General features: G+C 41.0%; 1 protein-coding gene and 1 non-coding gene across 2 annotated transcripts; one reads left to right on the forward strand and one right to left on the reverse strand.

Moving 5' to 3' along the window:
- Nucleotides 1-13: 13 nt before the first annotated feature.
- Nucleotides 14-87, reverse strand: trnai-aau (transfer RNA isoleucine (anticodon AAU)). Its single transcript has one exon. It is a non-coding gene; the product is annotated as a tRNA-Ile (tRNA).
- A 554-nt stretch (nucleotides 88-641) lies between these two features.
- larp7 (La ribonucleoprotein 7, transcriptional regulator) lies at nucleotides 642-9,039 on the forward strand. Its single transcript, XM_050067841.1, has 13 exons — nucleotides 642-768; nucleotides 1,270-1,484; nucleotides 2,321-2,421; nucleotides 2,548-2,631; nucleotides 2,873-3,037; nucleotides 3,128-3,230; nucleotides 3,362-3,670; nucleotides 3,824-3,977; nucleotides 4,105-4,247; nucleotides 5,593-5,705; nucleotides 6,679-6,838; nucleotides 7,098-7,189; nucleotides 8,571-9,039. The coding sequence occupies exons 2-13, from the start codon at nucleotides 1,283-1,285 to the stop codon at nucleotides 8,646-8,648; spliced, it is 1,704 nt and encodes a 567-aa protein (XP_049923798.1). The 5' UTR covers nucleotides 642-768; nucleotides 1,270-1,282; the 3' UTR covers nucleotides 8,649-9,039.
- The last annotated feature ends 3,076 nt before the right edge of the window (nucleotides 9,040-12,115 follow it).

Raw genomic sequence — 12,115 nt, forward strand, 5'->3', positions numbered from 1 at the left:
GAAAAGGAAGTCATGGCCCGTACGGGGATCGAACCCGCGACCTTGGCGTTATTAGCACCACGCTCTAACCAACTGAGCTAACCGGCCATGTTTGCAGAGATGAAGTTTTCAGGATTTGATACAATGTACATATGACATATTTGTCCACTGTGGTGTCCAGATAAAGCCTGTAACACCGTGTTTGTAAGTGTCCCTTAACGTTACGTCTGTTAACGTTACGTAGTGTCCACACACCTTACGTACAGAAAAAAGTAAGGGTTGAAAATGAAATTAAATACGAGTTGATTTTCAGAATAAGTTAACCTAACTTAACGTTACTGAAAAAAAACATGTACAGCTTGGATAAAGTCTTATTTTCCTTTTCCAAATAAAAGCACAAACCGTGTGAAACTATCCATTATGCTGCAGTAGTGTTGCACTGACCTATTTAAAACGTTTATTTATAGACACATTTCATGATCTTTTTCTATTTATTTTTATTTCGAATGTCAATGCACACTCCAAAATTTGTTCCGATGTATTGTCACTTGTGTACAATTGTAAATAAAATGTTGAACTCATACGCATACGTCTCTTTTCTTCGTTTTATTGTGAAATTACTTACCGGCAGTAGTTTAAACTGCTCTCCCTGCTTCTCAACTGACGAATATATCCTGCGACGTCTGCACTGGACGGGGTAATGCCGTTCATATGAAGTTAGCTAACAAGCTAACTCCTTTTCTGTTATGTTTGTGTTTGCAATAAGGCTGTTTCTTCATTTCAAATAAGGTGAGTTTTGTAAATTGTAAAGCCAGTCGCTTGTGAAGTGAAAGGTTGACGGGTTTTGAAATGTGGTGGGCATGACTGTAGCATTTTTAAAATGTCTCTACCCGCGAATTGACTTGGTAACGTTAACTTCAACAACTGCCTGCTAAAGGTAGCTATAGCTAGCACAATTGGCTAGCTAAGCAGGCTCTGATAACGTTGTAAAGAGTTGTTAAATGTGAAGCTAACAGTTTTACTGTCTAATTCATTTGTTGATATAAGGGGAGTGTTCATTATTGATTTGTGGATTCTACATGTAGGGGCAAGGTTCTGTCATTGAGCTAATAATAAATGTCAGTTTGACTTTGTGCAAATTAAGGACATAATCCAGTAACAGCCCTTCACACAGTGTGACTCAGTCCACTTACATTGTCTTTATATGAAAGTACATATAAATGGACACAGCTAAGGAGCTCACTGACTGTGCTGTTTTCTAACTGTGCATGTTACTGACCTGTGTTGCAGTCTCACCCACAGGATGATTGACACAGAGAGGAGCACCAGTGATGCCGGTGCAGCAGAGCCCAGCAGTAAGCACAAGGACACAGAAAAGAAGAAGAGGTCCCGTGTCAAACAGCTGCTGGGCGATGTGAAGAAGCAAGTGGAGTTCTGGTTTGGAGATGTTAACCTTCACAAGGATCGCTTTCTGAAAAAACTCATTGATGAGTCAGACGATGGATGTAAGGCACCATCTGTATCAATAATATACTTCATTTACATCAGCCATCGAAGCCTCTAGTGCAGGGGTGTCAAACTCAGTTTAGTTCATGGGCAACACACGGTCTAATTTGATCTCAACTGGGCCCAACCTGTAAAACCATGGCAGAATAATCTATAAATAACAGCTACTCTAAAGGTTTACCTTTCTCTCAGTGTCAGTAAGTATTATACATTTTGAAAACATCATCCTTTCACACAAACAGATGATGAACAGCCTGAGATATCTTAAGAAAAACAAGTGCAATTTCAAAAATATGTCTGTTTGCCGACATTTAGTCTACTACTTACATGTGCATACATTGCCACTCCTGTATAGTAGTGCTGGCATCACCACACCAGACTAAAGAAGAAGCTATCGAAGAAACAGGTTAAGTTATCCCCTGACTGAAAAAACATTTACAAATCAAACATTTTGACAGTGCCTTAGCAATAGGTTCCACCAATTTTGTTTAAAGCTAGAAGTCTGATACAGCTGCTGATTCACAGTATTTTGCACGGTGTCCAGTGCCTTCAAATATGACCACAACGAATGTTCTTTCAGAGAATTATATCTGGGTCAGAATGGAAAAGCCTCTGAAGTAGCTACTCCCTGTTTAACTTGCTCATGAAACCTGCACATCTTAGCCTTCATAAGTTCAATAATATTTGCTGTGCACAGTCATCCAGTAGGCCTTATTGGACCGGTGGGCCCTTTGGCGGGCCCGTATGTTTTGCGCTCCTGCTCTAATGAAAGTTGTGACATGAAGATATTTGATTTTGTTTTAAAAGTGTGCTAAATGTGTGCTTTTGTTTTTAGATGTTGATTTATCTGTGTTGGCGAGCTTCAATCGAATGAAGAAGCTGACATGTGACACCAAGCTGATTGCGAGGGCGCTGAAAAATTCATCTGTCGTTGAGGTACGGATCTTGTCTTTTTTATGATTTCTCTCGGAAAATGTTTTAATATTTTGAGTTGTAGTGCATGGCTCCAAACTGATGTCAGATGAATGCAATGAACGCAAATGTATTTCTATTCTGTTTCAGGTTAACCTAGAGGGAAATAAAGTAAGGCGTCAGCATCCGATTGGAGAAGTACCAAAGGATGTTGACAGCCGCACAGTCTATGTGGTAAATAGAATGTTCTTATTTTAATTTGATTTTCGCAGAAACGTTTGGACTACATTTATATAAATAAACAACTTAATCGAAAGTGCAACATGTTCGTTTTGAATCTGTGAAGTTTCCACGGAATAGGGTGTTGCTGGTTATTTGAACAAACATTTTCTGCCTGCCAGAGTGAACAATACTTTTGGATCATAAAGTAACACATTTCTTTTCTTCTTCCTCTTTTTGTTTTAATTTTTACAAGGAACTTTTGCCCAAGGATGTGACACACAGCTGGATAGAAAGAGTGTTTACAAAATGCGGGAATGTGGTTTATGTTAGCATCCCCAGATACAAGTCCACTGGCGACTCCAAGGGTTTTGCCTTTATAGAGTTTGAGACGGTGGAACAAGCACAGAAATCCATAGAGGTGACGACTTATTATTTCCTGGAATGTCGTAATGTAGTGTTTGTTTTTTGTAGCAAGAATACTCATGGAAAATTTTGATCTTTGAAACAGATGCTCAACAATCCTCCTGAAGATGCTCCCAGGAAGCCAGGGATTTTCCCAAAGACGAAAAATAGGAAGCCCATCCCTCTGCCAGCCGATAATCCACCATCAGGTACAATTAATTTGCATTTCTTTTACATCTCTGCTTCTCTCTGTCACCTATAAACAGAAAATCCTGGACTCAAGAGAAATGTTATGCTGGCATCATATCAAGAAATATGTCTTGTCATTCACATGCCACAGGGGAAGAAGAAGAAAAGAAAAAGCGGAAGAAGAAGAAAAAGAAAGAAGGTGCCACAGTACAGGCTCCTGCCGAAGAAGCCAAAGAGCAGGCGATGGAAGCAGAGTCGTCAGAGCAAAAGAGGAAGCGCTCAGTCGGGGGAGATTTTGAATCAGACGGCTCTGGCACCCAGAAGACACCGGGCAAACTGTCAGAGAAAAAAAGACGACGGTCACAGACAGCAGATGGATCTGAAAGTGACGTACCATCTAAAATAAGAAAGACAAGTGAAAGTGAAGCTGGAGAGAAGGAGAAAGATCTAACAAAGACTAGTAAGTGATCACGGTATCTGCTGGTCCATAATCCACAAATAATAATACAGATATATTTTCTTTCACAGTCTAAAAATACATCATGTATGATGAATGTTTTCAGCACTGAAACCATGAGCTAGTTGTTGTGGTAATGTGTTGTTCCCCTTTTAGATCCGCCCACTAAAAGTGATGCAGAGAGAGGTGTTGAAGAAGGGAAAGAAAACAGAGATGATTCAACAGTCAAGGCAAAGAGGAAGAGAAAAAAGAAACACAAGGAGAAACTGAAAATTGGGGAAGAAGTCATCCCACTGCGGGTTCTGTCAAAGTAAGACCCCACATCCCCTTTTCTTTACGCATCGTGAGGAATGAATAACGAAGTGAAAATTTATTCAGAAGTAAAATTACTTAAACACTTTGATGGCTTTCTTTCTTCCTCTTTTGTCCACATCAAGGAAAGAGTGGCTGAAACTGAAGGATGAGTATCTGACCTTGCAGAAGCGCAGCATGAACTCCCTGAAGAGGTGCATTTATAAGATTGATCACACGGAGGACAAGAGTCGAATGGACACGGACGATCATCCTCCAGCTGAGAGCAGTGAGTTTTGTCTCCACTAATCCCTGCGACTTGAGCTCAGATGGACAAACTGCGGGCTGTTAAAATCCGGATAAAACACATAAAAGTAGTGCTTAAAGGAGTCACACACACAGTCGACATTGTTGCTTAAAATCACTGCCATAAGCAGGGGTCATAAGTGAATTCATCTCTCATGTGCTCTATCTCTCTCCACCAGTTCTCCACTATATTGCTCTGTGGTTCTGTCCCTCTCTCAGTCGCAGTCCTGCCCTCTTTCTTCCTTTTTTTTCTTGATTCATTCCATCATAACTTCTGCCTTTATGCACAAGAACTGCCAGCTTATTAAAAAACAAACAAACAAAAAAACCACTGGTAAACTGGCAAGAACCCGAGCAAATTCAAGCCTGGGGGAATAAAAAGACATTACAGCCGTGCCCAGCCTGAGCTTGGCAGGTTGGGTCAGGCCCAGTCGAGCTCAGGCAGGGAATCAGAGCTCTAATTCCTTTGTGTTGAAAGCAAAAAGATGTGAAGATAGAAAACAAAGCGCCTGTTCACACCTGGCATTAACATCGAAACAGTGATCGGAACACAAGTGGACAGCCAAGGCACGTTACCATTCACACCTGTGTCTATCATGCATCTGCAGCTGACCACTTGTGTTTAAATTTCCTTACTGCCTACGTCACTTATGCTAGAAGGTCAAAGGGCTCCGTGCTCAGTTATTATGTCCACACTCTTGCTAGGTACTCACTTATCACATTAGCAGCTGTGTCCGTACAGCTGGTGATGTCGCTGTCAGCAGAATTTAACATGTCTCCTTCCACTGGGCAAAGTGATGGATGGTCACCTAGCACTTCATCCAACACACTGTAAAGTTAAAGAGAGAGAAACCGTCACCAAAACAACGTCTGGCACTGATGACGTAGTCCTCATTGGGCACACATCAGAGCGCAGTAGTGTTTCCACTACAAAAGATGTGTTCACATATTTCCCAGGCTACCTCAGCAAGTGGTTTAAGTGATGTGATCACAATGTGTCTCGGTGGTCGTTTACAGTTGTATGAAGCGCTGTATTTGTATGTATTTGTCCTGGAACATTAGCAAAAATTCTGTTTCTTGTGGGAAAGATACATTTTTATTTAAAAGTATCTCAGAAAACCCGAACATCATCGTGGTCAACTGTTATCTTGTACATGCAGTGACATCAGTGAAGATGACATGAAGACAGTCAAACTGGTCCTCTCAACAGCATTGACACCACAGTATTACTCCAGAAACATCAAATCAAAATCATACTTAATGATAACAAACTGCTTCTGTTCTGTTTAATCCAGTACTGTTGTTTTGTTTTGTTTTTCTCCCTCTAGCTGAAAAGGATGACAAAAGTGAGAAAGCGACTAACCAAGGCCCTCAGTTTACCAGTGGTGTCATCATGAAGATCACAGACAACAAGCCGCTACCAGGGAGGAAGTTCATCAAAGTACAGTATAACTCAAAAAGCATCATCATTTGTATTTGGTTTCAAATCATACAAAAATGGCATTCTAATGTTCAAGTCGAGGCGGGTTTTAGTTCCTAATCCAGTGTGCACATTTCCATGTCTTAAATAATTTCCATGACTCGTAATTGGATGATGGCCTCTCTGTTGTTTGGATGTTCACATTTCTGAAACCCCTTTTTGATAATTAATTTGCTGTGATGGTATAAGAGATGAATGAAGGCGAATTTGCCTCCAAAGGAAAATAATAATGCAGGTTTTTAGAAAAAAAATAATGTTACATGTACCAAGCAAGCAGCATTGGACAGTTCGGTGTATGTTACAGATAACTAATTGCTAAAAATGGAACCTTTGTGATATTTAAGAACGTAGGGATCACCAACAGCTCTTCCCCGAAAGCTTGAGTCTGTTCCTCCTTCAAGGTGAAGTTAATAGCAAAGATCTCCCATGAGCACAGGTCCTTTTTAAAAAGTCTTAAATTCAGTTTTCTAAGTGTCTGGCCTTAAATGTCATTGTCTTATATTTGAATTTGTGAGGTCCTAAACATTTTATCTAATTTTATTTATCCATCTTGTCAAAATAAATCAAGGTCTTCTGTGTGAAAGTCCACAATTCTGATGTTCCGAATCTTTAAATCTACCATTTAACCTAAAACTGTCTTTGGACTTTATACTTGCACCTACCTGTCAGCAAAATGTAGATTAATGATACATGCACTAATAACCATATTCATACACAAAACATACCTCTGCATGGGACTCCATACACTTACCTGTAATGCTAAAATGAGAAAATTATGATTTGTCCAGAAATCAGTCTTAAATTTGGTTTAAAATGATCCTGAAAAGGTCTTAAAAAGCATACAATTGAAGTGTCTGATACTAGCAGACACCCTGTACCAAGTGAGGCAATTGTGCAACTTTATCTGTGCTTGTTTGTGTATTATTTTATGTAGGATGCTCTGAGCAAAATATCCCCAGTGGCGTACATTGACACCTTGGAAGGAGATGCTGAGGGTCACATCCGCTTTCACACCCCCGAGGAAGCTCAAGCCGTCAGCGACGCCAGCGCAGAGATACAGAAAGAGCACAGCTGGAAGCTTGAGATTCTCTCAGGTATCATTTTTACTTCCTTTGTTCAAAGCAGAAGCATTTGTTCACAGCCTGTGTGCACCTCTAATCCCCTCCAGTTGAGGACAGGATGTGGATGACTGAGCAGGTTTTTATAATTGATGATTGCGGAAATAATTTATTGGGAAAGCGCCAGTCAGCTCGTCTCACATTCTGTGTTTTTCCAAAAGGGTTCTTAAGAATTGTTGGTTGACATTTGAGTCATGAGTAGTGATAGTAAATTGTGTTTAATGGGTTTTTAAAGGTGACAATGAACAGAGGTACTGGCAGAAGATCCTGGTGGACCGCCAAGTGAAGCTGAATCGTCCGAGGGAAAAGAAGCGCGGTACAGAGAAGGTGAGATTCCCCTTTACATTTTTAAATAGAAAAATACATACGTTACCATACACAGCATGTTTTATTGATAAGTTATTCTATTCTGAGCATGTCGACTAGATGTTCACAGTACTTTGTATCAGTTATTGGCAAAATTATGAGAGATCCAAATGTGACTTCATATACACAGTTTCATATAAAAATGTTCAATGTGCAGTAAAAAAAAAGCATTTGTGAAACTAGGATTCATTTTCTGTAAGCAGCTTATCCAGCCCAATCCATTTTTGGATATGGGCTAATACCTGGAATAATACACATGCACAGTCACATACAATCACCATAGTTCAACCACTGCCTCCAAGAGTCCTGCACAGGTCTGATTTTCACAACCCAAACAGGAACTGTGGTGTGAAATACAGCACCTGCTTCGACACCTGCACATATGACCAGTCGGTTCCTCAAACTGACCCGACTTGCTGACAAAAAAATCTGCAGCTCAACCCGAAACCACAAGTCCTATTCAATTCAAATAAACACAAGAAGTTTGTGCTCTAGAGAAAGGATCAGCACTCAGTGAATAACCTCCTAAACCCTATGATAAGCTATTATGGCAAGGCTTAACTATACAGACCAGTGAGCAGTGACAACTAGCATGTCTTTGGGGTCATTAGGTGGGAACCTCCTTTCACCAGTGTTTCGTCTAGTTGGTCCCACGACACCTCCAGGAGGCTAGACAGTGATCTCTGGCGTCCCAGAGACACTCCCCTAATGCCAGGTCTCACTGCTCCCCGCACCGACCCAATAACCTCCTTTACCTTACATAGGCATGGCTTTCTCAGCCCAAACAACACTGCCACCTTCAACCAAACCCAGGCTCCGTACATGCGAGCTCCATGTAGAGACAGTGCTGATACTACCAACTACCTATAATAACCATGCGCTGTTCAAATTATTCAGTGAGGCAGCATGTTTAAAGTGATCTTTTTGTGACATTTAGGACATGTGAAACTATGATAATGTTTTTTAAATGGTAATTCAGGAAATACAGTTTGAATGAATATGTTTTTGCAGCACGTCTCCACAGTTATCAACACATCTGATTAAAGTGGCTCCTATATTCTAGCTTGCGCAAAAGACAGAGCCGACACACAGTCAGCAGTCAGAGAAGGATATAAAATGTCATGATATTAAATTAAATAATCATTATTCTATTTTATTTTGACATGTTTGTCTTCCATCACTTTGAATCCAACACACTTGCTCTATTTTTCATCCAGAACTGAACTCAAAAATAAAATTAAAACAAAATACCACCCATGAATCACCTTTTTGCGCTTCACCTGCCACGTACCTGTAGATTAACATATCCTATCTTATTTCTTTTCTCCCTGTCACACTCCAGCTCATATCCAAAGCTGAGAAAATCATTCTGGCCCGGGCCAAGGAGGCTCACAAGCACATCCGTTTTCAAGACGACTGACAGCTGCTGAAACTGTTTTTTTGACAACTACACGTTTAACTGTGTAGACTTTACATGATGTGATTTGAAGGGGACAGTTGGTGTTAGCACGTACTTAGCTGGAAGAGAACTGAAAGGAAACTTGAGTCAGAGTAAACTAATTAAAAATGTCCCCTTGATTTTTGTTTGCACTGGAGCGCCCAAGATTATGCAGACGGCTGCTGCGAGTTTGGCAACATTTTTTTTCATTGAACCCCCCCTCCTTTTTTTTTTTAATAAAGATTCTGTATATGATGTAAATATGGCTGATTTAAATGTTCTCCCAGTGAAGACGTGGACAAGTTGTGGCATTTCCTTTTGAGGATATTTGCCTTTTTGTTTTTTAATAAAATGTCATTTGATTTTTTCAGTATTTGTTGTTTGGTATTTATGACACATTTGTGCTTTTTATGAAGTTTGTTTGAGAGTAAAAAATGCTTTTCATTACAGGAATAATGGGCGTCAACCCTCATGTACTCTACCCAAAGGAATTGTAGTTCAGAGGGAGTGTTCACCCCAAATAAAAACTCAAATATTGGGTCCAAATTCTGGTTTTGCAGCCTCTGGAGAGTCACAGGCTTGCAAATGCTTTAGCTGTAAAATGATTTAAACACTGGATATATGTTGTAATGGACCACATTTAAATGTCTAACTTATGAGAACTTGTTTCCCAAATGGAATATGAATTCCTTTCAGTTAAGTAGCTTACATAACACTCAAAATGAGTTGTGCTGAAGAGTATCAGTGAGACGCTTAGTAGTATAAAAATAGCTGCCATTGCATAATCTCATTTCCATTTATGGCTTTTATTTGTATGATGGTTGAAACGACCTGAGGTAATGTGTGGCAGCACCACATCTCATCATCAGCTTGGTCTCCAGGAAACCTCAGCTTGTGCAGCTGATGATTTGGTGGTCCTGAGAGGGCTCCTCGCAAATGCCACCGTCGGCCCAAGTGACCCCTCTGTCCAAAGAGGTGGTCCAGTGCGTCCTGGATTCTCTTGTCCCAGTGGAGATGCATTCTAAGCTGCAGAACATACCATGCTCAGCAAGACGTTGGGGTGTCTGGGTGGTGTTACAGCAGCAGTTACAGGCTGCAGTCTGATTCAGTGTGGGATGGCTAAAAGGCTTCGGGTTTGTTGTGCAGCTCTCAGCGGGCTTAGGTGTGCCCACTGGAAAGGTAATTTTCCTTGCCCAATCCGACTGTTTTTTACCAACAACGGGGAGGCACTGTGCCATGTTCCAAGCTTTGTAGTCCTCCTTCATGGTAGTCGTCGCTTCAAAGGGCTCATTGCTTTTCTCTGTTGGTTGCATAGATGGCAGGAAGGGTTTGGTGCGCTCGCACTTGTGTGCCGTGTAGTCTGCATGTGTTGTGGAGAGGAAGTCGTCTGCCGGTGGACTGAATTCTTTGGTTTTACCTTGGCCATGGAACTTGGTTTCAAGGGACCAGGTCTTGAATTTCTGAAAGATCTCACTGGTTTGGTCAAAAAGTTCTTGGTTAATGTCCAAAGCCACCTTTGGCTTCAAGGACATAGCAGGCGCTGACAGCAGACCTTTGGTGTGGTAGACAGGCTTCTCAGTGCGTCTCCTGGGCTGCAGTGGATGTGTGACATAATCCAATCTGTAGCTGGTGACACTGTCAAAAGGTTGTGGTTCTTGCACCTGTGGGACTGGTTTGGAATTAGCTGCAACTTGAACAGACTTTTTCTGGGGGCGACCTTCTTTGGAAACATTGTTTGTGACAACTAATCCTTGGTTGACTTTCAAGCTGTCACACAGCTTATATGGCTGAAGCTTATTTATGTTCCAGGCTTGGAAATCGTCTGAAAAGAAGAGACAGGGAGAGTGGATATGTATATTTTTAGTTTAGTTTTAATTTCTGCAATGTGAAGACTCTACTGATTTTCAAATTGCTTACTTCTGTACACTGATGTGTAGTCCTCCACATTGGATGCCGTCTGGTTCACTGCAAAGCACACTGGATTGTGTGGATCGCTGCTGCATCTCCGGTGGTCTTTGGGTGGTAAAGATGGCTGTGGGTCCTTAGGTGGATGTTTTATCCATTTGCGGGTCACATAGAAAGCTCTGAAACACAAGTGGGTGATGTAAGCTTTGACAATTTTTGCTTCAGAAATTTTTCTTTACAGGTGACTTTTTAAAAAAAACACTTCTAATCTCCCAAATTGTGGGTGTGCTTTGTAAATAATGCCAATGTATTTGTTGTCAAAAAGAAAGTTTCCTACATTTCCCAGAGTAACTTCCACCACCTCACCTGCGGCAGCTTAGACATGCCTCACCTACTATCAATCCTCAAAGGTGGAGGTTAAAAAGTGAAGTTCTGGCCAAATATCTTACCTGTAAGTGGTTGCATCGGCGCTTGTCCCCTTCAGTGGATGGTAAGGGTCTTTCCGTGTTGCGCTTGTGACCACAGTCTTGTGGCAGTGCGGAGGAAGGAACCGCTCCTGGTACTCTGTGGTCATGTAGGCCTGTGTCTCGGCTCTCTGAGAGCTGGAGGGCTTCCTGGACATCAAGGTAAATTTATTTGTTTAACACTGAAGACAACAAGGCAAATATGACTTAACCTGTACAAGACATACAAGGCATTAAGAAGTGTAAAAGAAACAACGCAATGTAAAAAGCCTCAAATACATTATGAGTAAAATGAAATGGAAGATATTGTCAGATAAGATCATGGATGGATTACTCTACAGGCCTGCTGGGCCCAAAGTATCAAGGCCCCTTCAGTATTCAAATTACAAACCAGAAGAGACTTAAAATGACAGCAGAAGCCCTGTTTCCATGGAGCGGTATGGTACAGTACAGTTCAGTTCGATACGCTTTTTTTTTCTGTTTCCATTGTGAAAAGTTGTGGATGGTACCAATGGAATTTTTGGTCCCCCCTCTGTTGGGGTACCTAGCACACAGATCTGTCAATAGCAGATGGTCACTCTGCTCAGGGCTGAGTTGGGGTTGGATTTGAGGCTTATGTAACCACTACTCATACCATGGAGAGTTTTACATATATTAGTAGACTGTAATTATAAAATGAAAGGATGTTTTGCGGCCTCTTGCAGCAGCTGTAGTCACAGAAAAAAGTAACATTTCACTGGGCCGACTGCCGGCAACTTTTAAAGTGGAACGTTCACTTGAAATGTTACTGAATGTATGAGTTGATGATGTGAAGCCTTAAATTTCATTATACAACAGTTAGTTCAGGCCGAGTAATTTGACTGGACGAGAGCCATTCCTTGAGTGCTAATATAAAGTATCACTGGGACATGTAACAGTAAAATCACTCCGCTCACAGGTGTTATAAATATAAATACAACCGTTAATTAACCAGCTGTCAAACTCAATACATTGACGCAAACTGACACTATAGCGTTACACCAAGAAGATGGATATTTTCCCCAAAATTACATTTGAATTAAATTATGAGTGGTCGTCAGG

The sequence above is a fragment of the Epinephelus moara genome, chromosome 17, assembly GCF_006386435.1.
Source record: "Epinephelus moara isolate mb chromosome 17, YSFRI_EMoa_1.0, whole genome shotgun sequence".
Lineage (NCBI taxonomy): Eukaryota > Metazoa > Chordata > Actinopteri > Perciformes > Serranidae > Epinephelus > Epinephelus moara.

Coding starts and splice junctions, on each gene's coding strand:
- larp7 (XM_050067841.1), top strand. CDS start 1,283: ATGATTGACACAGAGAGGAGCACCAGTGATGCCGGTGCAGCAGAGCCC. Junction 3,038..3,127: donor AAGCACAGAAATCCATAGAG/GTGACGACTTAT, acceptor TCTTTGAAACAG/ATGCTCAACAATCCTCCTGA. Junction 5,706..6,678: donor CAGGGAGGAAGTTCATCAAA/GTACAGTATAAC, acceptor TATTTTATGTAG/GATGCTCTGAGCAAAATATC.